The 26,483-nt window shown below is 56.0% G+C and overlaps 2 protein-coding genes across 2 annotated transcripts; both read right to left on the bottom strand.

Annotated features, from left to right (window-relative positions):
* Positions 1 to 5,463: 5,463 nt before the first annotated feature.
* TPST2 (tyrosylprotein sulfotransferase 2) lies at positions 5,464 to 9,086 on the bottom strand. Its single transcript, XM_060249757.1, has 4 exons — positions 8,160 to 9,086; positions 6,973 to 7,171; positions 5,940 to 5,990; positions 5,464 to 5,516 (listed from the first exon to the last, which is right to left on the bottom strand). Exons 1-4 carry the CDS (start codon positions 8,999 to 9,001, stop codon positions 5,487 to 5,489), a joined length of 1,122 nt encoding a protein of 373 aa, XP_060105740.1. The 5' UTR covers positions 9,002 to 9,086; the 3' UTR covers positions 5,464 to 5,486.
* Positions 9,087 to 20,623: 11,537 nt separating this feature from the next.
* On the bottom strand, positions 20,624 to 26,220 carry LOC132579663 (beta-crystallin B1-like). Its single transcript, XM_060250185.1, has 6 exons — positions 26,090 to 26,220; positions 25,175 to 25,340; positions 24,105 to 24,223; positions 21,652 to 21,784; positions 21,070 to 21,215; positions 20,624 to 20,811 (listed from the first exon to the last, which is right to left on the bottom strand). Exons 1-6 carry the CDS (start codon positions 26,218 to 26,220, stop codon positions 20,631 to 20,633), a joined length of 876 nt encoding a protein of 291 aa, XP_060106168.1. The 3' UTR covers positions 20,624 to 20,630.
* Positions 26,221 to 26,483: the final 263 nt, after the last annotated feature.

Here is a 26,483-nt window from a genome sequence, read left to right as displayed (position 1 = left end):
CCACTTGCAGCTGCTGGCATGGCCTTGGGTCAGCCAGAACTCTCTTATCTGGGAGAACCGGGTTTGAGTCCCCACTCCTCCACTTGCAGCTGCTGGCATGGCCTTGGGTCAGCCAGAACTCTCTTATCTGGGAGAACCGGGTTGGATTCCCCCCTCCTCCACTTGCAGCTGCTGGAATGGCCTTGGGTCAGCCAGAACTCTCTTATCTGGGAGAACCAGGTTTGATTCCCCCCTCCTCCACTTGCAGCTGCTGGAATGGCCTGGGGTCAGCCAGAGCTCTCTTATCTGGGAGAACCGGGTTGGATTCCCCCCTCCTCCACTTGCAGCTGCTGGAATGGCCTTGGGTCAGCCAGAACTCTCTTATCTGGGAGAACCGGGTTTGATTCCCCCCTCCTCCACTTGCAGCTGCTGGAATGGCCTGGGGTCAGCCAGAGCTCTCTTATCTGGGAGAACCGGGTTGGATTCCCCCCTCCTCCACTTGCAGCTGCTGGAATGGCCTCGGGTCAGCCAGAGCTCTCTTATCTGGGAGAACCGGGTTGGATTCCCCCCTCCTCCACTTGCAGCTGCTGGAATGGCCTTGGGTCAGCCAGAACTCTCTTATCTGGGAGAACCGGGTTTGATTCCCCCCTCCTCCACTTGCAGCTGCTGGAATGGCCTGGGGTCAGCCAGAGCTCTCTTATCTGGGAGAACCGGATTGGATTCCCCACTCCTCCACTTGCAGCTGCTGGAATGGCCTCGGGTCAGCCAGAGCTCTCTTATCTGGGAGAACCGGGTTTGATGCCCCACTCCTCCACTTGCAGCTGCTGGAATGGCCTGGGGTCAGCCAGAGCTCTCTTATCTGGGAGAACCGGATTGGATTCCCCACTCCTCCACTTGCAGCTGCTGGAATGGCCTCGGGTCAGCCAGAGCTCTCTTATCTGGGAGAACCGGGTTGGATTCCCCTCTCCTCCACTTGCAGCTGCTGGAATGGCCTTGGGTCAGCCAGAGCTCTCTTATCTGGGAGAACAGGGTTTGATTCCCCACTCCTCCACTTGCAGCTGCTGGAATGGCCTTGGGTCAGCCAGAGTTCTCTTATCTGGGAGAACCGGGTTTGATTCCCCACTCCTCCACCTGCAGCTGCTGGAATGGCCTTGGGTCAGCCAGAACTCTCTTATCTGGGAGAACCGGGTTTGATTCCCCCCTCCTCCACTTGCAGCTGCTGGAATGGCCTGGGGTCAGCCAGAGCTCTCTTATCTGGGAGAACCGGGTTGGATTCCCCCCTCCTCCACTTGCAGCTGGATGAATGGCCTTGGGTCAGCCAGAGCTCTCTTATCTGGGAGAACCGGGTTTGATTCCCCACTCCTCCATTTGCACCTGCTGGAATGGCCTTGGGTCAGCCAGAGCTCTCTTATCTGGGAGAACTGGGTTGGATTCCCCTCTCCTCCACTTGCAGCTGCTGGAATGGTCTTGGGTCAGCCAGAGCTCTCTTATCTGGGAGAACTGGGTTGGATTCCCCTCTCCTCCACTTGCAGCTGCTGGAATGGCCTTGGGTCAGCCATGGCTCTCTTATCTGGGAGAACCGGGTTGTATTCCCCACTCCTCCACTTGCACGTACTGGAATGGCCTTGGGTCAGCCATGGCTCTCTTATCTTGGAGAACAGGGTTTGATTCCCCACTCTTTCACTTGCACCTGCTGGAATGGCCTTGTGTCAGCCAGAGCTCTCTTATCTGGGAGAACCGGGTTTGATTCCCCCCTCCTCCACTTGCAGCTGCTGGAATGGCCATGGGTCAGCCATAGCTCTCTTATTTGGGAGAACCGGTTTTGATTCCCCACTCCTTCACTTACAGCTGATGGAATGGCCTTGGGTCAGCCAGAGCTCTCTTATCTGGGAGAACCGGAATTGATTCCCCACTCCTCCACTTGCAGCTGCTGGAATGGCCTTGGGTCAGCCACAGCTTGATTGGGTTTGATTCCCCAGTCCTCCGCTTGCACCTGCTGGAACAGCCTTGGGTCAGCCAGAGCTCTCTTATCTGAGAGAACCGGGCCTGATTCCTCCCTCCTCCGCTTGCACCTGCTGGAATGGTCTTGGGTCAGCCAGAGCTCTCTTATCTGGGAGAACCGGGTTTGATTCCCCCCTCCTCCGCTTGCACCTGCTGGAATGGTCTTGGGTCAGCCACAGCTCTCTTATCTGGGAGAACCGGGTTTGATTCCCCCCTCCTCCGCTTGCACCTGCTGGAATGGCCTTGGGTCAGCCACAGCTCTCTTATCTGGGAGAACCGGGTTTGATTCCCCACTCCTCCACTTGCAGCTGCTGGAATGGCCTTGGGTCAGCCAGAGCTCTCTTATCTGGGAGAACCGGGTTTGATTCCCCACTCCTCCACTTGCAGCTGCTGGAATGGCCTTGGGTTAGCCAGAGCTCTCTTATCTGGGAGAACCGGGTTTGATTCCCCCCTCCTCCACTTGCAGCTGCTGGAATGGCCTTGGGTCAGCCAGAGCTCTCTTATCTGGGAGAACCGGGTTTGATTCCCCCTTCCTCCGCTTGCACCTGCTGGAAAGGCCTTGGGTCAGCTACAGCTCTCTTATCTGGGAGAACCAGGTTTGATTCCCACTCCTCCTCTTGCACCTGCTAGCATGGCCTTGGGTCAGCCATAGCTCTTGTAGGAGTTGTCCTTGGAAGGGCAGCTGCTGTGAGAGGCCTCTCAGCCCCACCCATCTCACAGGGTGCCTGTTGTGGGGGAGGAAGGTAAACGAGATTGTGAGCCGCTCTGAGACTCTTGAGTGGAAGGCAGAATATAAATCCAATGTCGTCTTCTGCTCTCCCCACCCCAGATGCTGCCCCCTGGTACGGAGTTCCCAGCTCCACACCCCCCCCCCCCGAATCTCTGGAATGGCGTTTCCAGTCCAGAGCTGGTAACCCTCTGAATTGGCTCACCTGGCCTCAGTTCTGCCCAGCCACCAACTTTAGCCAGGATCTTCCTGCGCAGGATTAGCTGGGGAAGTGCTTCCGTCCCTCTCTGGGAGGATGCAGAACAAGGGGGGGGCAGCAGGGCCCCTTTCCAGCCCTGAGCTCGGAAGAGGGGAGGCAGGGTATGGTGGCCCCAAGGCCTGAGCTCTCCCTCCCCCCCCACTCCAGTACAAGCCCTAGGCCACAACCCCCCCCCCAAGAGGCCCGCCCAACCAGGGCTGAACCTAGGGTTGCCAATCCCCAGGTGGGGACAGGGGATTCCCCGGTTTGGAGCCGCCCCCCCCCCCCCCGCTTCAGGGTCATCAGAAACCCGGGGGGGGGGGATGTCTGCCGGGCACTCCATGATTCCCTATGGAATCCAATTCCCATGGCATAGGGTATAATGGAGAATTGATGCTTGGGTATCTGGAGGAACTGTTTTTTGAAATAGAGGCACCAAACTTTCAGCATAGCATCCCGTGCCTCTCCTCAAAACACCCTCCAAGTTTCAAAAGAATTGGACCCAGGGCCCAATTCTATGAGCCCCCAAAGACGGTGCCCCCATCCTTCATTATTTCCAAGGGAGGGAAGGCATTGAAAAGGTGTGCCGTCCCTTTAAAAGTGATGGCCAGAGCTCCCTTTGGAGTTCAGTTATGCTTGTCACACCCTTGCTCCTGGCTCCACCCCCAAAGTCCCCAGATATTTCTTGAATTGGACTTGACAACCCTAGCTGACCCGAGGCCAAACTTGGAACCTGGCCGGTTGGGCCTCCTCAGATCAGCCTGAGCAGCAGCAGCAGGAGGTGGGCAGGCTGGTCCCAGAGCAGGATCCATCCCCTCCCTTTCAGGGGAGCTCCAGCCCAAAGCCCTGCTGCTGCTCCTTCGGAGCTTCACTTGTGGGGCCACAGTGGGTCGGGCTCCTTTCAACCAGAGCAAAGCAAAAACCCTCCCTGGTCTGCCTGACTGACTGAGGTGGGAGATGGCAGGGTAGCTGCGAGCAGAGCCTCCCCTTGGTGCGAAACCCCTGCCAGGAGCCCATACAGGGGAGCAGCTGGGTTGCTTGCCAGATTCGGGGTGGTTAGGGGTGTCAGGCTAGGAAGTTCAAATCTGGATCTCTACCTTGCCTGGGAAGCATGCTGGGTCACCTTTGGACAGTCACAAACTTGCAGCCTAACCGTATCCTCGCAGAGTAGGTTAAAATGGAGAACGATGAAAGCTGCTTTGGATCCTCTCCCCAGCCCCAGGAGAAAGGCGGCGTATAAATGAAGTAAAGAAATCATTCAGCATCAACACGATGAGCAGGGAGGGGCTGCGTGTGGTGCATGGACAAGGCCTATGGGGGCTGCAGATTTCACAGCAGAGAACATCCCTCCCACCCCTGTGAAGATATAGCTATAGTATCCAAATACTTGAAGCTGCCTTCTACTGAAGCAGGCCCTTGGTCCATCCAGGTCAGTACTGTCTGCTCTCCAAGGTCTTAGGCAGATGGAAGTCTTTCACATCACTTGCTGCACCTCTTTCAACTGGAGATGCCGGGGACTGAACCTGGGAACGTTAGTCATCATTATGTCAAATAAAGCCAGGCAAGATGTGAAGGGAGAGAGCCTCATATATTAATTTTTATTTTCTTTTTTGTAAATTACAAATAAAAGTGACGGGCAGCAAGTTTCAGATTGTCACCTGTAAGACAAAAGCACTCTAACAGGGTTAAATTAACAGAGTTATTTGAGATGAACCAGAGTTGCAAGACACTTTTTGACAAAGCCTCAGAAAAGGGCTCCAGCCCACAAGTATAAAATGTTCCCCAGCAGACATCTTTTGTTTCCATGGATTTTGCCTATGACCACAGAGCATTCACACAATGTAGACAGACTTGGGAGTCCAAAATGTCCAAAGTTTGCAAATAAATGCAAAAATGCCTGACAAAAAATGCTCCATTTGGCAATGTCAGTAGCAAGCAATATGCTTGGATAACAGAGTTCCACGTTTGCTATTTGCAAATTTCCATATCTTCAGCACAACCAGATGCAACTGGCACCTTAAGTGGAGAGAAAGTCAAAAGTTACTTCTGCAAAGGAAGTGCACTCCTTTTATTAAGCATGTAATTAAGTGCGTCTGTGTATCCCACTCCCCCCCAAACAGTCTCTGTTCAAGTTTGAGGACAGGCTTCGAAACATAAAAATGGGCCTAGGAGAGCATGAGGAAGAATTAGTATCTGAAGAGCTCAGGGAAGCCAGAAACCCTTCCTGGGAAACATTTTATTTACTCATTTATTTACTCTGGATTTATATCCCATCCTCTCCACGAACAGACTCAGGGCAGCTTGAGAAAACATCAGGCTCAGGAAACATCAGCCACTCCACCCTGAGGCCCTGCAGAGCCCCACGACTGGTTGTGTTGCAAGACCATCGCAGTGTTACCACCAGGTGCTTAAGAGGCAGTCACCCAGGCCCTTCTGCATGATGCTGGAGGTGATCCAGCTCATCACCAAACGCCAGGAGAAGGAAGGGGCACTGTTTGCGAGCAGCTCAAGGACCTACCTGCAACATAGCCCCTAGCTGCATCAGTGAAAAGCAGTAGTATTCTGAGTTGCCTGGAAGAGCCCAAAAAATAAAGCAAAGCAATTATCAGCAGTCCTTTAGATTGTGGCATTCTGCCCTTCTGAACTGGGCAGCAGAAAGCTGGAAGACATAGAGCTGCCAGTTGGGAGCTGCCTTCTCACCCCGCCCCCCCACCCAAGGCTCTCCTGGCCCAGAGCAGTCTCCTCTGACTGGCCACACACATTCGGCAGAGGCAGGTTATCTCCACCCTGCTGCCTGGGAGCCTTCAGCTGGTGGGGAGGGGAAGCATGCCATGCACGCGCAGCCACAGGCCCTCCCCTCCAGAACTGTGCTGCTGCTGCTCAGGCTTTTCATGATCCTTGGCCTCAGGTTTACAGAATTCACCCCTGGAGGGGGGAGGGAAAGAAAAAGCTCAAAGAAAGAGGCAGCAAGCAGGAAAAGACAAGAAACTTCACCTGAAACTGTCCCTTCAGATTGGCAGGTGTTTTAAAGTCCCCTTTTAGAACCTGTGCGAGGAACAAGAAAGGAGGGTCAAGACAGCCGAGTAGACACGAGAGACAGTCCCCTGTGCTCTGCTGACTGGCCTCTCGCCCACACAATGTGGCAGAAAGGCTGTCCCTGACAGAAGAAAAAGATTTGAGCAATCAGACAGCTCGCTATCCTGATTTACTAGCAACGCTGATAAAGGGGCCTTCTGAATGAAAGTGGGATCCTCCTAACCAACATTTCATGCAACTAAGTACTGCAACTGACTGATTCCCATTAAACACAAACTATCCTGGTTAAGTGGGGAGATGTGGAAGAGAGTCCCTAACACCCAGAGCAGCAACGCTCCGAGAGAGACAGGCGCCCTCGACTGGAGCCCCTCTCAAGCAGACAAGTCCGCTGAGAAAGGACCCCTTTGTGCTGCTGGCCCCACTTCTGCCAGATGTTGCCACCTGACAAGAACACACTGCTGAGAACTTTTCCTGCTGGCTAAGACCCAGCATCAGGTCGCCTGAACAACTGGCATTGTTTGCTGTAATCTGTCGTCAATGAAAAGAGAGTTCAAGGAGGCACTGGGCCATGGCAGGAAATGTCCTCTGTTCCAGCCAGAGAAGAAGCAGCAGAAGAAATTGGATTTATATCCTGCCCTCCACTCCGAATCTCAGAGTGGCTCACAATCTCCTCTATCTTCCTCCCCCACAATAGACACCCTTTGAGGTGGGTGGGGCTGAGAGGGCTCTCCCAGCAGCTGCCCTTTCAAGAACAACCTCTGCCAGAGCGATGGCTGACCCAAGGCCATGCCAGCAGCTGCAAGTGGACTTCTTCATTCCTGGCTCATTGTTTTAGCTGCTGCTGCTCTACACCAGCTTGCAAGCTGAAGAAGAAGAAGAGGAGGAGGAGTGGGGAATCAAACCCGGTTCTCCCATATAAGACTGTGCACACTTAACCACGACATCAAACCGGCTCGAGTTACCCGGTTCCAAGATCAGAGCTGGCACTCACCCTATGGGTGTTGTTGATCACCAAGGGGTCTGGGTGCCCATAGTTGGGGGGGTTGGCATAGGGGTCGTAGCCCAGCCTGGCCAGCATTGGGGCGATGTGGGCCATGTCCTGAAGTACGTCCCCTGGAATGTGCCCCAGCCACCTGGACAAGGCCTCCGTGTTCACCGGCTTGATCACCTGGTCTGTGGACCGCTCAATCCTGCACAGGAGTTAAAACAAAAAGAGGTCAGGTTCTCAAAGGCCCCTTCCCCATCACTGCCCCCCCTTGGCCCTGGCTGTCTTTACAGCATAGATCAAACTCTGTCGGTCCTCCAACTGAAGGCCCTGGCTCTCTTGGAGGTTGAAGGTGGGGGGGGCAGAGTGAGCTGGGAGTGGAAGTGTTGGAAGGCTGAAAGGCAGAAGGATCGGAGTAGCCTTGGAAGACAGCCTGTTGTGCAGTAATGCTAAACAGAAAACAAATCTTGCAGATGTCCTCAGTGTTAACTGATGAAAACATGTTGTGTCTTATACTAGGGAGGGGGAAGCAGCATGGATTTATATGTCAGCATTTCTTACATGTGCCCCCCCCCCAAGTGGTAGATTCATCTGCCCAAGTGGAAGAGCCCAGCCCCTTCCTGCCAGGAGCATCCAAGCAAGGAGGCTCCACTGAGTGCCCCCCTGGGCCTGTCTGCCACCACACAGCTGTGCTGGGTACTGACAACAGCTTCAGGGAACTCATGAGATGGACTCCAGCCCCACTGTGACCTCTGTCCCCTCTGCTGCTGAAGCTTCACTAACCCTGCTTGCCAGAGAGAACGGCCTGCGTCCCTCAGACTGAAATGCTGGCACGTCATGGCAGCCAGAGAAGGTTCCTCGGCAGCCAGCAACATCGGCTCCTTCACTACTTGCTCCCTTTAGGAAGCGCTGCCCAGAGAGGGGGAGGCACCTGTGATGCTGAGAGGAAGCCCGGCACTGCCTTTAGATCCCTGTGTTGCTAGCGGCTACTTTAAGAAGTGGCTATTTCTTTGGCTGCTTTCTTGTGGGCTGCCGAAACTCAAGGGGCAGCCACCTCTAGCACGCCAACCCTGCTTGCAGCCCCTCTTCAACTGCCTTTGCCCCCACTCACCTAAGCCAGTCCCCCCTGCCCCCCCCCGCCGAACACAGTGCCCAGAGGAGCCGAAAGAGCACATGCACACATGTGCACTCACTTGGAGAGTGAGACGCCACCGGGCTTCCCAATCAGCTCCTCGTGGTGCAGGACGGCATCGCTCCAGGCGATGTCCAAGAACTCCATGATGTCCCGCATGGACCTCTGGGGATGCAGCACCAGCTGCTCGTAGTAAACCGGGAGGCACCGTGCCCGGCCAATCTCCAGGCACTGGTTGTGCATCACCTCGATGGCCTTGTTCCACTTGGTTAAGCAGTCCCGGTAGCTGCTGAGGTCGAAGCCTGCGATCGTGACCTTCCTGGTGATCATGGAGTGGACGGAGGCCCGCCCGTCACGCACCATCAGGAGGAACTTGGAGTTGGGGAACAAGCGAGACAGGTAGACGGAGGACTTGAGTGTGAAGGGATCTTTGTTGCAGAGGTACCTGGCCGGCTCCCCATGCTTGGCAATCACCTCCAAGATAAAGGCCTGCATGGCAGCGTCCAAGACTTGGTCCGTCACCCCAGCTTCATCCAAGCGCATTTTCTCCCGCCCGGATTTGGACCAGGCCTGCCGCATGGCCAGCACACGCGGGATGATGCGGGTCTCCTCCCCACAGCGCACCTCCGGGTGAGCATCCAGCATGGCCCGCATCAGTGTGGTCCCGCTCCGAGGAACCCCGCCGATGAAGATGAGCGGCATCTCTTTGCTGTAGCGGTACTCGACTCGGTTGGAGTCCAGCATCACCAGCTCCTCGTTCTCTGGTCGCATCAGGCCCCGCTGGCTGGAGCCCTGGCCCAGGATCTGTTGGCACTGCAGCATCTGCTGGCCCAGGTGTGCCGACACCATCAGGCCAATGGCAAAGCCCACCCCCAGCAGCACCCGCTTCATGGTCACCCGCATCCTCTCCCCACCCACATGGGCCCAGAAACCTGTGGGATCTGCTCTGCTTTCAGCTTCCAGACAAGAAGAGGCCGCAAAGACGATCTGTCAAGACAAAGCCAATAAATCAAGGCAGAGTCAGAAAGGACGCAGCCTGCAAGTGTTACATCACACACCTCTTCTTAATCTGCACCTCTTCAAAACCTGCAAGAAGGGAGTTCCGCCAGTCTCAGACATGGCAGTGTGGGGAGGGGCCAGTGTGCAAAGAGTCGATCTGAAGCAAAATCACACCCCCTTCCAAGGCCATGGATGTCAGTGAGGTTAAAAGGAGACAACTCTGTGCAGGAATGCATGTTGAAGCTCAAGTTCTGGGAAATCCTACTGTTTTGATAACTGCAATCTAGGGTATTGTTTTAAACTTTGTTGCTACCTGACCTGAGCCCTGCAGTGTGCTTGGCCTCCCCCACCCAAAGCTAAGAAAGCCCCTAGGATCGGGACCAGCTCAAAAATGGCCCAGAGAATCACAAAGTCCATTAGACTGAGGACTGATTCAGACTGGGGATTGCTGCTTTAATGCGAAATGGGTGTGCAATGCAGATAACTTTAACCAGGAGGAAAGGGCACGTGGCCCATTAGAAAAGCTTTTAGAGTGTGCGGGGGGGAGGTACATGTCGCCATTGCCAAAGCCGAGTCCAGCACGCACTGTGCGAGAAAGCCACAGGTGGGAATCCAGACCAATTCAAGCCGGCGCAAATCTCATCCTTGGGGTCAAGGACACCGCCAGCAAGCCCCCCTGCCCTCCCCCCGAATTCCCTTCCAATAATGCCAACAACCAGCAAGTCTTAATTGGTGTGTCTTGTGGCTATGAACATGTTCAAATATTAATGGTGCATGCAGGGCGGTGGGGGGGAGCGAGAATGCAATAGCATCAAATATTCATTAACACACTGCCAATATATGTCAGAAGAGCCCATTAGGGTGACACTCACCTTGCCCTGGGAAGTTCATTTTGTCGCTCACCACTTGCTGGGCTCAAAAACGGGGAAGGGAGAGAAATCCTGGGGAGGGAACAGAAAGGGAAAACCACAAGGTCAGGTGCTTGCTCAGCAGTCTGGCTGATCTACCTGGGAACAGCTTGGAAGAAGCCTCCTCCTGTTCCCCAGGTACGGTCCCCTGCCCTCCCTCCCTCCCAATTAATGTTTCTCTGGACAGATTTCTACCCTCTGCTTACAGGCTCCTGAGCAACGACATGGTGCTGCACTGGGCAGAAAGCCAGAGAGGCCTGGCTGTGCCCCAGCTGTCGTTTGTGCAAGGGCTGTGCCATCGAGCACCAGAGGAGGAGGCCTGCAGCTGCCCTTCAGGCTGCCCAGAGCAGCGGTTATGCAACTGCCTGCTGAGACCCTGGGGCAACTGCTCTGCCAGTGGACTTTTGCCAACTGCCCTGTGGGCTGTTCCCAGCATCACCTCTGCCCAGAAGAGGAAGCGCAGCCAGGCAGGAGGTGGCCACGTTGTGCCAGGGGGAGCTTTCCTGCCCCAGAGATCTGCCAAGTGAACAAGTTGGATTTCACCACACGTTTGTGCCGGCCGGAGCTCATCAGTAGCCTCTGGATTCACCCCTGCCAGAGACTGCAGGCTAAGCACTGCTACGTGAACGGGCCCGGCCTGTTGAGGAGGCCCCCTGAATGAGCCCTGAAGCCAGCCAGCCGTCTTGTGAGAAGGACTCTCACAACAACCCGCTCTTGCCAGTGGCCTGCTCCTGAGAAGATATCTATCCCTTATTTCATCAGCGACGCAAGCCAGTGGCAAGCTCCTGGCACAGAATGGGTCTCCTTTGACACTTGTTGCCATGACAACAGATGGGCAACCATGTTGTGGGAGGTGAAGAAGTGTGTGCCGGGAAGGCCACAAGGCAGCAGAGGCCAGAGGCAAAGCAGAACTAACTCCCTGCAAAGAAGAGGAAGGAAAGGGCAGCTTCCCCTGCAGCCAGGCCTGATGAAACTTCCTCTCTCCCGGTGTTCAAAAATACAGCAGGAAGGCGAAGAACACACATGTCTCTTCTGCCTTTAACAGCAGCAACCAGACTGGCTCTGGCTAAAGAACACAAAATACACATGGCCGTCACAGAGAAGAATCCGTGAGGAAGGGGTGGAATTTAAGCAAGATTTGTAATTAAAAATCACCTTTTAAATTGCAGACTATGAGAAAAAGAAAGGGGGAAATTCAGCTCTAAAAACCACCAGCACCACACACCAGCTTTCTCTCCCCCTTGCCCACAAAAGCAGGGGCTGGGGGCAATGTCCTGCAGCAGGGGTGGCCAACGGTAGCTCTCAGGATGTTTTTTGCCTACAACTCTCATCAGCCCCAGCCATTGGCCATGCTGGCTGGGGCTGATGGGAGTTCTGGAAAGCTACCATTGGCCACCCCTGCCCTACAGTGAATAAAGTCAAAAAGGATTTGAAATTCCAGTCTGTGGAGCAATTTAAATACTTTCTCATACGGTTAACGAAAAAGACTGGTGCAGGTAAGCCCCCGTGACCATTTCTCAAGAGCAGTAAAGTCAGAAAGGCCAGCGCCCACGAAAGGACCCTGAGGCAAGCAACTGGCCCCACAAGACCAGCAAGGGGCCCTGCCCTCTCTACCATGTTGAGAACACGGCTGGCATTCTGAGCCTGAAGAGAGAGGTCACCAGACCGCAGCAAGCCCAGCTTCTCTGCTCTGCACCTGGTTCTGCTCCATAGCCACAGAATGGCTCCTATTGGCAGGACACCCATTTGTGGAGGGAGTCTAGCCAAGGGTTCCTTTCACACAAGACGTTTACACGTGTTCTACACAGGCAACAAGAAAAACCACACGCAGAGAGCAAGAGATGAAAGGGGTGGAGTCTGTGTTTCTGCTGTTAAGGAAAGGGGAGGCTGCTGCATTTGCTTCCGTGTCCGTCTCCCACCTGCCTCTTCTTCCTCCCCCCTCCACTCCCCAGGCTGTAAAAGAAGCCAAAGAGTGAGGCAGGGCAGGAAAAATGATGCCCCCACCTGCCCCACCTCTGCAGGAGCACCTCCTCTGCCGTGCATTCCAGACCACCTGGAAGGAAACCTCCATCCCACCCCCACCCCCACCTGCCTGCAGCTCCACTCTCTCTCTTTTCTTGGAGCCAGAGGCCCCTGGCAAGGCCATTCCAGAGCAGGCAGGCTCAGGATTCCAGAACAGTCAGTTGAGCTGGTTGCTAAGGGATTCCGAGAGCAGCCAAGAGCCAAGGACCCTCTGAGTCCTCTCCATGCCCATGCCTGAACAAAGACAGGCTCCTTCGGCAGGCCTGCAAGAAACCCAGCAGATGCTGCAGAGAGGGCAGATGCCTGGAAGAGGAGGGGGAGCGGAGGGGGCTGGCTTCTGTGGTCAGAAATGAGTTTCTTCATCCTGCTAACAGAGTCCAGCGGGTAACCCTGTTGGTCTGAAGCAACAGAGCAGCGTTTGAGTCGAGAGACACCTTTCAGACCAATGCAGTCTTATTATTCTGGGCATGCACATGAAAGCGTCTACACAGAATTAAACTTTTTTGGTTTTAAAGGTGCCTCTTGACTCAAACTTTGTTTTGGGAATCACAAACTGGAGCAGCATTTCTTTAATGACTAAATAAGGGTTTCTCCCCCTCCCCAAACCAGGGGACAGAGGAGGAGCTGCAGAACCCTCAAGACAGGGAGGGCCGAACCTGGACCCCAAAAGCCCCGCTGCATCTCCTCTCACTGCAACATGCTCAGGCAGGGACACCCATGTGAAGACATGGAGCCAGTAAGGAGAAAGAAGGGGACTTTTGCTTGGAGGTCATCCCCCTCCCTCCCTCCCTCGCAGGAGAGCCTCCCCTCCAATGCTCTTCACCTGCACCGAGCAGACAGCCAGGGCTGGCAGCAGGTAAGAACTGCACTCCCCCCTACTCCAGTTTTCAGAGCAAAAGCCCTGCAGCCACCAGCAAATCAGGAACTGGCTGCAACTCTCTATAAGATGTATTCAATAGCTGCGCCCCCACCTCCCCACTTAGCAAACAGAGGCTTTGGTTCAGGGTTCTAGTCACCTCGAGAGCAGACCACCATAACCCCTGCAGGAATTGCCTCCTGTTTGCACAAGGGGGGGGGCAGATCAGGGATTAAGCTGCCCCCTCCCCAAAGCCAGTTCATCCTCTTCCCTCTTTGCCTGTTGGCACCAAACAAGCAAGGGAATATTTTTGTTGTCTGGATGGATGTCCACATTTCTGGGAACAAAGGGGTCAGGCTGTATGCAACACTTCCCAGGACACAAGAGCTCAAAGCAACTATTGCAAAATGTGATGTTCTCACACATCCAAGAAAAGGAGGAGAAAAGAGCTGGGCCCAAAACTCACCTGTACAGAACACAAAAAGACAGAACAGTACAAGTAAGAACAACACTGCAACATTTAACTTCTGGAGGCCAGAATGGCCATCACCTTCCCTTCTGTCTTGCCAAGTGGAAGCCAATATTCTGTACTGCTGAGGTCCCCCAAGCCCAGCCCACCCCCAAACTTCAGCCACACCAGCCTTTGACAATAATGTTTTTGGAAGTGCATCAGAACACCAATAGGCATTTGGTGGGGGGTGAAATCCAAGTTAGAATTTTCTTGAACTTCTCTTCTCAAATAAAGCATGCTTTAGAAAAACAAACAAACCAGGATTTGAACAAACTGGACAGTTTCATGCTTTAATGACAGTGCAAAACGAGACTCGCTAGAAAAAGGTTTCCGGACAGTTTCACACTTTAATGACAGTGCAAAACGAGACTCGCTAGAAAAAGGTTTCTGGACAGTTTCACACTTTAATGATAATGCAAAACAAGAATTGCCTGAAAACTAGTTTCCGGTGTCTTTCTGACTGCAACAGGAAGGCGGAGTGGTTTGGGTGGATTCAGCAGCCTCCTTTCAGAGATCTCATCTGCTGCTCTGTGCTCCCACAAAGACCATTTTGCCCGCCCCACCCCCTTTCCAAAAGGAGCCGGCCTCTGTTCTTCAGGCACACAAGTGCCCAGAGTCCTGGCATCTCAACCCAACTGAGCGGGCATTCCCTGCCAGTGGAGACGGGCGTGCTGGCCACAAGGCAGATGGCTTTCAAAGGGGGCTTGACAAGTCTGCAGAGGACTTGAGCAGGTACTAGTCATGGTCACCAAAAGGAACCTCCATATTGAAAGGCAGTCTATCTTAGTCCTGGGAAGCAGCCTCCAGGAAGGCCTCAGCCTCTAAGTGCTCCAGGGCAGCTGCTTGGCTGCTGGACTAGGTGGACCACTGGCCTGTGGCTCAGTGGAAGAGCCTCTACTTCGCATGCACAAGGTCCCAGGTTCAAGGGAAGGACCCGGCAGGCGGTGCTGGGAAAGATTTCCCTCTGCCTGGGTGAGATCCTGGAGAGCTGCCGCTGCTGGCCTGAGTGGACAACGGGGCACCACAACTACAAAGGTTTCCCTGGCCTTCTGCTGGCAGAGCACACAGGCCACGAAGGGGGCTCAGCCAGAGGCGTTGCCAGGGCCCCAATGCCAACCCTGGGCCGCCGGGTGGCTCCGGCCCAGCCTCGGTGGGTCCTCGCTCTGCAAGAGACGCCCTCCCCAGCCTTCTCCTCCTGGCACAGCCGGGCAGCCGGAGGGCACGCTGACCAACCCCCAACGCAGCTCCCGAGGAGCCCCCGCCGCCTCGCAGCAGAGAGCCCGGGAGGGAGTGCCCGCGCGCCCCGGCTGGGGGGGGGGCAGCTGTGCCGGGACCTGAACCCACAGCCCGCGGTTGGAGGCGGGTGAGGAGCGCGGAGCTCCCCTGGCCCGGCTGCGCGGCGGAGGCTCGGCTCCGCTCGGGGAGGGGAGGGGGCGCCGCTTCGGAGGGACTCACCGCCGCCTCTCGCCCGTCCTTCCGTCGGGGCTGCTGCTGCTGCTGCCTGCCCGGCTGGCTGGGCGCTCGGGTGCCCCTGGCGGCCTCCACTGGCGGCGCCTCCTGCACGTCACGCGCCCGGGGGGCGGGGGAGGGCGAGGATGGAGGGGGGGCCCGCCTCCTGCACGCACGCGCACACACGCGGCCCCCCAAGGGCAGGGCAGGGACGGCTGCGGCGGGGCCCACCTGCCTGCAGGGACGAGCTCCCCGGGCCGGGCGGAGGAGGGGGCGGCCCTGCAGCAGTGGCGGCAGCTGCTCGCTCCTTTGTGTCCCCGGCGGCGGCGGGAGGCAGCCCGAGAAGAGGCGGCTTCCTTCCGGGAACCCGTGCTGAGCTTGCGGGACCAGCCGGCTCTTCCAGTTGTGCGCGCCAGCAGGGCTCCTCCGGCCCCCCAGGCTGGGCCTGCAGCAGGGCACGGGACGGGAGGCGGGGAGGGGGCTGCCAGCTCAGCACCCAGCCTCCATGGCAGCGCCTGCCCTCGTGCTGGGCGCGGAAACTGGCTGCCAAGTCTACCAAGCCCCGGGGGACAGGCCGGCCCTAGACTGTTGGCACCCTAGGCAAGCCCCCCAGCCGCCACCCCCGCACTGATGACGTCACAGGGGAGGGGGCGCCCAATTTGGTGCCCCCAGAGGGCCAGTGTCCTAGGCAATCTCCTAGTTTCCCTAGTGACAGGGCTGCCCCTGCAGAGCATAAGAACATCAGAGAAGCCCTGTTGGATCAGGCCAGTGGCCCATCCAGTCCAACACTTTGTGTCACATAAGAACATCAGAGAAGCCATGTTGGATCAGGCCAGTGGCCCCTCCAGTCCAACACTCTGTGTCACATAAGAACATAAGAGAAGCCCTGTTGGATCAGGCCAGTGGCCCATCCAGTCCAACACCCTGTGTCACATAAGAACAGAAAAGAAGCCCTGTTGCATCAGGCCAATGGCCCCTCCAGTCCAACACTCTGTGTCCCACAGTGACCAAAAAAACAAGTGCCATCAGAAGATCCACCAGTGGGGCCAGGACGCTAGAAGCCCTGCTACTGTGCCCCCCCCCCCCCAAGCACCTAGAAGACAGAGCATCATTGCCCCAGACAGAGAGTTCCATCAGTATGCTGTGGCTAATAGCCACTGATGGACCTCTGCTCCATATGCTTATCCATTCCCCTCTTGTATGCTTGTAATCACCACCACTTCCTGTAGCAGTGAATTCCACACGTTAATTGCCCTTTGGGTGAAGAAGGACTTCCTTTTATCAGTTCTAACCCAACAGTTCAGCAATTTCATTGAATGTCCACAAGTTCTTGTATTGTGAGAAAGGAAGAAAAGGACTTCTTTCTCTACCTTCTCTATCCCATGCAGAATCTTGTAAATATTGTGTCACCCCACAGTCAACGTTTCTCCTGGCTAAAGAGCCCCAAGCGTTTTAGCCTTTCTTCATAGGAAAAGTGTTCCAACCCTTTAATCATTCTAGTTGCCCTTTTCTGCACTTTTTACAATGCTAGAATATCTTTTTTGAGGTGCGGTGACCAGAATTGTACACAGTACTCCAAATGAGGCTGCACCATCGATTTATACAGGGGCATTATGATACTGGCTGATTTGTTTTAAGTACCCTTCCTAATAATTCCCAGCATGGTGTTGGCCCTTTTTATTGCAATCGCACACTGTCTTGACATTTTCAGTGAGTTATCTACCATGACCCCAAGATCTCTCTCTTGGTCAGTCTCTGCCAGTTCACACCCCATCAACTTGTATTTGTAGCTGGGATTCTTGGCCCCAATGTGCATTACTTTGCACTTGGCCACACTGAAGCTCATCTGCCACGTTGACGCCCACTCACCCAGCCTCAGCAGATCCCTTTGGAGTGCCTCACAATCTTCTCTGGTTCTCACCACTCTGAACAATTTAGTGTCATCCGCAAACTTAGCAGTTCACTGTTTACTCCCAACTCCAAATCAATAATGAACAAGTTAAAGAGCATGGGACCCAGTACGGAGGCTGCCTTGGAGAGGAGAGGGGGCGGGAATTCAAGGCTCAGCAGCTGTTTCTACCCACAGGGGGATCAGAGGAACTCTAGATTTGGTTGGAATTTTTAACCCACAAGGCCTGACTGCCTGCGGGGAAAAGACATCTACCCCCCCCCCCCCCACCACCAACTGGTTCTCCTGCTTGGATAGCTCTCCTGACCTGGCAGAGGGAACCTGCTCCCCACCCCCATCATGCCCACCAGCCAGGCCTTTGAGTAGAGATGGGAAGGCCACAGACATGCAGGCGCTGGCATCTCGGGACTGGCTGCAGCTGAGGCTGCTCTTGGGGTGGTATGTGAGACTCTCCTTGGCCAGAGAGGCAGCTGGAAGCACCAAGAGGGCTGTGAGTTTGGTTCAGAAGGTGGGGTCTTTTTCCCAAAAGGGAGGTGAAAAAAGTGACTGAGGACCAGGCCTTTTGTTTCGGGGTCCAGATGACATTGAGAACAGCAGAACTCTGCTGGATCAGACCAGTCAGGGTCATCTAGTCCGGCATCCTGTCCTACACAGTCAGGGCTGGCACTGCCATTAGGCAAAACTAGGCAATTGCCTAGGGCGCCAGCCTTCTGGGGCACCAAATTGGGCATTTCACTTCCCCCACAATTCATCTAATTTTGAAAATTGGTTATAAGTGCGGAAGGGGGTGGCGCCAGAAGTTGGCCTTGCCTAGGATGCCAGACAGTCTAGGGCAGGCCCTGTACACAGTGGCCAACCAGTTCCACAGGAGGGCCAACAACAGGGCAGAGAGGTCAAGGCCTTCCCCTGAGATGAACCTCAGAAGAGCCCTGCTGGGTCAGACCAGGGAGGGTCCATCTAGTCCAGGCTTTTGTCTCACACAGTGGCCAGCCAGTGCCTCTGGAGGGCCCACAACAGGAGAGGGAGGCTGAGGTCTTCCCCTGAGGAGAACCTCAGAATAGCCCTGCTGGATCAGACCAGGGAGGGTCCATCTAGTCCAGCCTCCTGTCTCACACAGTGGCCAACCAGTTCCTCTGGAGGGCCAACAACAGGGCAGAGAGACCGAGGCCTTCCCCTGAGAAGAACATCAGGAGAGCCCTGCTGGGTCAGACCAGGGAGGGTCCATCTAGTCCAGGCTTTTGTCTCACACAGTGGCCAGCCAGTGCCTCTGGAGGGCCCACAACAGGGCAGAGAGACCGAGGCCTTCCCCTGAGAAGAACATCAGGAGAGCCCTGCTGGGTCAGACCAGGGAGGGTCCATCTAGTCCAGGCTTTTGTCTCACACAGTGGCCAGCCAGTGCCTCTGGAGGGCCCACAACAGGGCAGAGAGGTCAAGGCCTTCCCCTGAGAAGAACATCAGGAGAGCCCTGCTGGGTCAGACCAGGGAGGGTCCATCTAGTCCAGGCTTTTGTCTCACACAGTGGCCAGCCAGTGCCTCTGGAGGGCCCACAACAGGGCAGGGAAGCTGAGGCCTTCCCCTGAGGAGAACCTCAGAATAGCCCTGCTGGATCAGACCAGGGAGGGTCCATCTAGTCCAGCCTCCTGTCTCAAACAGTGGCCAACCAGTTCCTCTGGAGGGCCAACAACAGGGCAGAGAGACCGAGGCCTTCCCCTGAGAAGAACATCAGGAGAGCCCTGCTGGGTCAGACCAGGGAGGGTCCATCTAGTCCAGGCTTTTGTCTCACACAGTGGCCAGCCAGTGCCTCTGGAGGGCCCACAACAGGGCAGGGAGGCTGAGGTCTTCCCCTGAGAAGAGCATCAGAAGAGCCCTGCCGGATCAGACCAGGGAGGGTCCATCTAGTCCAGCCTCCTGTCTCACACAGTGGCCAACCTGTTCCTCTGGAGGGCCAACAACAGGGCAGAGAGGCTGAGGCCTTCCCCTGAGGAGAACCTCAGAAGAGCCCTGCTGGATCAGACCAGGGAGGGTCCATCTAGTCCAGCCTCCTGTCTCACACAGTGGCCAACCAGTTCCTCTGGAGGGCCAACAACAGGGCAGAGAGGCCGAGGCCTTCCCCTGAGAAGAACCTCAGAAGAGCCCTGCTGGATCAGACCAGGGAGGGTCCATCTAGCCCAGCCTCCTGTCTCACTCAGTGACCAACCAGTTCCTCTGGAGGGCCAGCAACAGGGCAGAGAGGCCGAGGCCTTCCCCTGAGAAGAGCATCAGAACAGCCCTGCCGGATCAGACCAGGGAGGGTCCATCTAGTCCAGCCTCCTGTCTCACAGTGGCCAACCAGTTCCTCTGGAGGGACAACAACGGGGCAGAGAGGCCGAGGCCTTCCCCTGAGAAGAACATCAGAAGAGCCCTGCTGGGTCAGACTAGTGAGGATCCATCTACTCCAGCCTCTTTTTCCTCACACAGTGGCCAGCCAGTTCCTCTGGAGGGCCAACAACAGGGCAGAGAGGCCGAGGCCTTACCCTGAGAAGAACCTCAGACGAGCCCTGCTGGATCAGACCAGGGAGGGTCCATATAGTCCAGCCTCCTGTCTCATTCAGTGGCCAGCCAGTTCCTCTGGAGGGCCAACAACGGCAGGGAGGCCTCGGCCTTCCCCTGAGAAGAACCTCAGAAGAGCCCTGCTGGATCAGACCAGGGAGGGTCCATCTAGCCCAGCCTCCTGTCTCACTCAGTGGCCAACCAGTTCCTCTGGAGGGCCAGCAACAGGGCAGAGAGGCCGAGGCCTTCCCCTGTGAAGAGCATCAGAAGAGCCCTGCTGGGTCAGACCAGGGAGGGTCCATCTAATCCAGCCTTCTGTCTCACTCAGTGGCCAGCCAGCTCCTCTGAAGGGCCAACTGCAGGGCAGAGAGGCCGAGGCCTTCCCCTGAGAAGAACATCAGAAGAGCCCTGCTGGGTCAGACCAGGGAGGGTCCATCCAGTCCAGCCTTCTGTCTCACTCAGTGGCCAGCCAGCTCCTCTGAAGGGCCAACTGCAGGGCAGAGAGTCCAAGGCCTTCCCCTGAGAAGTGCTTCAGAAGAGCCCTGCTGGATCAGACCAGGGAGGATCCACCCTGTCCAGCCTCCTTTCTCACTCAGTGGCCACCCAGTTCCTCTGGAGGGCCAAGAACAGGGCAGAGAGGCCGAGGCCTTCCCTTGAGAAGAACCTCAGGAGGGCCCTGCTGGGCCAGACCAGGGAGGGTCCATCCAGTTTAGCCTCCTGTCTCACTCAGTGGCCATCCAGTTCCTCTGGAGGGCCAACAACAGAGCAGAGAGGCCGAGGCCTTCCCCTGAGAAGAACATCAGAAGAGCCCTGTTGGATCAGACCAGGGGGGGCCCATCTAGTCCAGCCTCCTGTCACACTCACTGGCCGACCAGTTCCTCTGGAGGGCCAAGAACATTGTGTGGAGGCTGTGGCCTTCCCTGGATGTTGCCTCCTGCCTCTGGTGTTCGATGGTTGACTGTCTCTGCTCATGGATGTTCCATTCAGTTATCATAGCTGCTAGCCATACAAGATCTTCTCCTGCTATGTTTTGTTGCCTTAATGGACCTATCAGAAGCGGTTGGGGGTAGAATAGTGGTTTGTGCATTTTGTTGGTCATTCCCACATCCAAGAATCAGCTGCCCCCCCTAGCACCCCTCACCTAGTCTTTCAATTAATAACATCAGAATTAAATCCCACGGGGGGAGAACAGAAGCTGCAGATCGCAAAACTACAGGAAGGGGAGGGCTCATGCTGAGGAGCCCAGAGGGAGCACCAGGAGGCCGCTGTGATGGTCCCGCGATCTGTGGGTCGGGGGATGTGCTTGCGCTCCCCTTGCAGGTGCTTGATGAACCAGAGGAGGTGTGCGCTCAGCTGAGAGGGGTCTCCGGAGGGAGATCGTGATCTTTGTGTTCCCAGCACGTGTCCCGGATGCGACGGATGGCCTGCATTTGGGGCTGGAAGGCCAGCCACTCGTTCCAGTGCCCAAAGTCTCCTCGCTCCAAGAGGTATTGGTAGCCTCGGTAGCCAGGGTACTGGTAGCCCACCCACCTGCAGAGGTAGCAAAGAAGACATCCATGTGAGATTGGCCAAATGTGGCACAAGAGAGCCTGCCTGAACCCACAGCCTGGTCTGCCCTTGGTCTTCAAGGTCTTATGGAATGAAAACAGACACCCCCCCTCCTCCAAGGAAGAGCAGGGAGCCCTCGCTGCTGCATGGGGCGGAGTGGGCGGCAGACTTGCCCAGCTGACCTCTCTGCCGCCTGGGTTGGCTGGAAGGAAAGAGACCGGACTTTAGGCCTAGGCTTACGTTCCACTGGGCACCTTCACACTTCCAATGTGGCCACAGAAGCCATGCACCCAAAGACTCGGCGCGTCCTTGTCTTCAATTTCCATTTTGTTGCCTTTAAAGTTGGCCGTCTCAAAGAGGATGATCTTGTGCTCCTGGGCTTCATGCTGGAGGAACAGACAGAGACAGGCAAGGGCAGACGTGGGTGTGTGCCCCGCAAGGACTGCCCTGCCTGGCAACAGAGGCTGCCCTCAGAACGGGCCTTCTGGGATCTTGTGGCAAGTCTGCTCCCCTGGGCATTATTTATTACTTATTGCTTTCAATTTCTAACTCACTCTCTCCATGGTGGACTCAGGGTGGCTGACAATAATCCATTCTCCTGGGGCTCGGGCTGAGAAGCGCCAGAGATGTTTTCATGGGATGGGAGAGGTGGATCTTGTGGGGGGGGGACTGATGCAAAGTCTCCCTGTGGAGAAGCAGGAGCCCCAGCGCTGAACTGTGTCCTCTACGGAGTGCAGCCCTGTGCTGGGGCTCGAATGGCAGCTTCCCTGGGGAAAGCCCTGGCTGCTGAAAAGGGCCGAGAGGCCACTGCTGCAGGCTCACCATTCTAACAGGCCGCAGGGAGCGCAAGCGGTCGCTGCGGGAGCTGCTGGACCAGGTGTCCCATCGTGGGAACTCGCCCTTCTCCAAGATGAACATCTCGCCACGCAAGTTGGACTGTTCAAAGGCCACCCAGCTGGAGAAAGGGAGGAGAAGACTCAAGCAGGCGGTCAGAGGGAAGGTCTGGGGGAGGGGGGAGCCGGTGGCTCCATCCTTGGTCTGCTTAGAAGCCAGCAGCCAAGAGACAGAACTCATTTCCAGCTGTAGGGTTTTGTGTTGGTTCGGAAGCCTCAGGGGAGTCTTAAAAATTACTAACCCCCCCCCCCCCCGCTGCCCCCATCTGGGAGAGAAGACAATCAGTCAGGACTGCAGGTGATGGAAGCGGCGGTTTTAGGAAGAGCGCGGTTGATGCTGGTGCACATGCAAGTCCAAAACCAACAGCGCCGCAATCCTGTCCTTGCGAATCCCACATCCTGCCTTCTTTCTAGGGAGAAAAGGAAAACAGACCCTTTACATTCTGTCCTGGGAGACTCTTCTGCTGAGATGGGGTTGCTTAGAGACCAGGAGGTCAGGGAACACACACACAGAGGCCGGAGCCAGAAGGGCACCTGAAGGCAGGGCAAGGCCAGTCTTCTGAGCCACTCAGACTTGAACCCTTGTAGTTTTGAGATTTTTACTCAGCAGGTAACTTTTCAAAATCCATTCCTAATACCTTTCCAGGGAGTCTAGACACACACTGACCCACTGAGACCAGGCCTCTGGGTGTCTCCAGGAAGCCAAAGAGGGACTGCTCCCATCGCTTCTCTGACTGGTCTTGCAGTAGCTATGGCAGTTCCAGAGCACTCATTTCCAGCACTGGGCACTGTCTTGGAAGACAGGAGGTGGGCCTTGGGGCGTGTTTTCCTCCTCCACTAACCAGCCACTGGTTCTGTCACGCAGCAGGTGCAGGAGAAACCTGTTTGGACAGCTCCATTTTGGGCTTTGTGTCAGATCAATCCTTTACAAGAAGAAGTCCGCTGCAGATAGGACACTGAGGCTCAGTGGCAGAGCCTCTGCTTGGCATGCAGAAGGTCCCCGGTTCAACCCCCAGCAGCATCTCCAGCTAAAAGGACCAAGGTGTAGTGATTGGAAAGACCCTTCTCTGCCTGAGACCCTGGAGAGCGGCTGCCAGTCTGAGTAGGCAAGACTGCCCTTGATGGACCAATGCTGAGCTTATTAATTCCAAGCTGAGTGTTCTGCAACTATGTTTTGCTGCTCTGCAAGTTGACTGAAAGGAGGCGCAGCACACCTGACTTGCAGGATCCAGCAGCACTTCTGGGAAGATCTTGGCTGTCTGGCAAGTTAGGGTGAAGTTTGCTTATGTCTGGTTCTGGGAAGCAGACCTTCCATCAGGTAACTGCTTCACATGTCAAACTTTGCTGAACCTGAACAGCAGGACTGGAAACTAAGGGGGTTTGGTCTGGGTCAGACCGAACAAAAGAGCAAATGGAAGGCTGACATTTCTGCTGAGTGGCACGCAGGACAGCAGCACAAGGCATTCGAATGGCTGGCTGGGTTAACAGTGAAGGCAGGAAGCCGCCTTCTCACTGAAGCTGTCTTCTGCTCAGTCAGGCTGGACTTGCCTTCTCGGACTGCCAGCAGCTCTCTGTTCAGCCAGGCAGCCAGCCAGAGGAAGGTCTCTCCCATCACAGAAGCAGGGAGTTGGAAGGGACTTCCAGGGTCATCTAGCCCAACCCCCTGCACAATGCAGGAAATCCACAAGTACTTCCACCCTACACACACACACACCAAGTGTGTGACTTATGCTCTCTGCCCAGAAGACAGCAAAATAACCTTCCGGGATCCCTGGCCAAACAGGCCTGGAGACAAATCGCTCCAAAGCAGCAAACAGCGTTCCCCTGGGCATGTAAGAAAGGGCGTGAGAACTAGGCATGGATGCAACCCTTCCTGCCCTCCTTCTCATGTTCGGCCTAGTTCACAGGATCAGCATTGCTGTCAGATGGCCATCTAGCTTCTGCTTAAAAATCTCCCAGGACAGAAGGAAGGAAGGAAGGAAGGAAGGAAGGAAGGAAGGAAGGAAGGAAGGAAGGAAGGAAGGAAGGAAGGAAGGAAGGAAGGAAGGAAGGAAGGAAGGAAGGAAGGAAAGAAGGAAGGAAGGAAGGAGAGCAATGGGTTCCTTCAGAGTTGCTGTAGATGGAGCTGCCCAGGGGCCTTCTGCCTTGAGCCCTGGCCTACCTCTCCGGTCATGCTTTGAGAACGGGTGATCGGAAGAAATACAAGCACCTCAGAGAGATCTAAGAGGAGTCTTGTTTAGTGCTGAGAGGGGAGGGGGCTTCTAGACTGAAGGGCGAGCACTGCAATCTTTCTGTGGAGTTTCCAAAAATGGGCAGTATGAAGCCCTGAGTCTGACCCCCCTGCCATGAGTGCAGACTCCCCCCACCTTCAAGGCCACTTACGGTCCAGAGGCCACAATGATGCTGCGCACTTGCTCGAAGCCGTGGTCCCCCAGGTTCAGGCACTCCCTGGTGAATTCTTTCTGCTGGCCCTGGAAGCTCTCCTGGTCAAACACGAGGACCTGGAAGAAGCAGCAGCAGCAGCAGCTGCATCACCAGGGGAGAGGGAGGGAGAGGCTGGCTGCTGGAATGGCCCTTGGTGGCTGAACCACACAACCCTGAAGTCCCCCCGCCCAGCCTTCCCTGCAGCAGCTCAGCAAGAGGGTGTGGAGATGCAGGTCCCCTTCACAAGGAAGGGCCCTTGGAGGGAAAGGGTCCTTACACTTTTGTTTCATTTATGGTGATAGCTTCACTGAGCTCTGCAAGGAAGGGAGGCAGGCAGGCAGGCAGGCAGGCAGCTAAGCAACATTTTAAGTGAAGAGAAGAAGGTGGATTTCCCCTTTCAAACCCACCATTAGGCTGAGCTCCCAAGAGTAGGCCAGGGGCAGTTTTAAGACATGTGTGGAAGTGCCTGCTGCTCTTGCTCTTCTTCCTGTTGGTGAAGAGCTGCCAGTCCGGCTGAGCCCCCAGGACAGCCCTGCTGGGCCTGTTCACAAAGGCTCACTGTTCACTGTCCTCAGCCAGTCGTTAGTCCCAGGGCAGCAGGGAGGGGCTTGCAGGAGGCTGGCTGCTTTCCCCACGTTCAGTGCTTCCAGGTGAGGTTTCCCTGCTGTCCTCTCCACTCCTCCTTTTGCCGATCTTGTCTTCTCCCAGCCTGGCTGCTGCTGCCCCCTTCCCCCCATCCCCTGTGCTGCAGCCTCTGGGGAGAGCAGGGGTGGTCTTTGCCAGTGGGCATTCTAGGAAAAGAAGCCCTGAGGCCACGCCTGCCTGCCCGGGGCTCCAGCGGCAGCTCTTGGCCCCCTCTTGCTTGACCCTGGCAGAGTGGGGGTGGCAGTGATTCTGGGACCCCAGCCTGGGTTTTCACCAGGGCCCCAGAAACACCAAGATCCTTGCCCGTCCGCCCCCTCCCCCACCTGGACAGGCCTTGCCTTCTTTGCAGGACTTCTGCTGAGCCCCCCCCACCCCCAGCTTACCCGGAAAGTCTCCCTGGAGGACTCTTCAGCCTGGCCATTGGCGGCTGCGGGGGGGATGCTGCCTTCAGCCATCCTCTCCGAGGGACCCTGTTGGGCTGGCCAGTTCTTGGGCTTCCAGGCGAGGCAGAGTGTCCTGCTGAGGCCTGAAATGGCAGTGTGGGTTGGACTGGGGTGAACAGAGACACCTGAGAGCCAGTTTGGCATAGTGGTTAAGTGCACAAACTCTTATCTGGGAGAATCATAGCATTGGAAGGGACCTCTAGGGCCATCTAGTCCAACCCCCTGCATAATGCAGGAAATTCAGGGAGAACCAGGTTTGATTCCCCACTCCTCCACTTACAGCTGCTGGAATAGCCTTGGGTCACCCAGGGCTCTCGCTTTTTTGTTGTTGGATTCTAACTTGGTACCACTTTGCATTCTTAACCACTGCCCATAGCTCTATGTAGCTCGGCTCACTGTACCCCATTCCATTATCTGATGAAGTGTGCATACACACAAAAGCTGACATTCTGAATCAAACTTTTTTGGTCTTAAAGATGCTCAAGGACTCCTACTTTGTTCTGAGCTCTGTCCGTGTAGGGGGGCCCGGCCTCCCCAGCCAGAGCAGACCCTGCGTGCCACAGGCAGGCTTGACCTCTCCGCTGCCAGACACCAGCAAGCAGAAGGGCAGCGCCTTCTTTGGGGCTTCTGGGAGATTGAGGAGAGGGGCTAGAGTCTGGTGCCTCCTAGCAAGCTCTGTGGAGGAGGACTTCCTAGCCTGAGCCCAGGGCCCTGATCCGTGCTTCCTGCAAGCGGGAAGGGAGCTGCAGAGAGGTCTCTCACTTCTGTGGTGGTCTGTGCGGACCACTCCCCACCAGCTAACCTGCCAGGGAACACCCCCCCCCCCCAGGCCAGACAGGTCCTGCTTCCTCTTACCTGGACTTCTGAGTCTCTTTTGTCATGGAGGGGTCTGCTCCAGCTGGGTTGAGGGAGTCCTGCTGCTGCCCTTTATATGTTGGGCTGGTCCCAGGCAGCCCCCAGTGGGCACAATAGAAGTGCTGGCTCATCGGAGTCTTCCCTGGGGGCCGCCACAATAACCTCTCTCAATGAGGCCGCTGGGCTGGAAAACCGTCTGCCCCCCCACCCGCCCCCTCCAGTCCATGCCTCCCCTTCCCCCAGCAGAGCCCCTGCTGACCAAACGTTTCCCATTGTGGGCAGGATGAAAAGGTGGCTCTGGCAGTCACTCCACAGCTCCACCTCTGAGGCAGCCAGGATGTTCAGGGGCCTCCAGAGACCATGTAGTCTGACCCAGACCGCACAGAATCATAGC

This window comes from Heteronotia binoei, chromosome 11 (assembly GCF_032191835.1).
Source record: "Heteronotia binoei isolate CCM8104 ecotype False Entrance Well chromosome 11, APGP_CSIRO_Hbin_v1, whole genome shotgun sequence".
Taxonomy (NCBI): domain Eukaryota; kingdom Metazoa; phylum Chordata; class Lepidosauria; order Squamata; family Gekkonidae; genus Heteronotia; species Heteronotia binoei.
The sequence above is the reverse complement of the archived record's forward strand: the minus strand, read 5'-3'. Positions and strand labels throughout refer to the sequence as shown.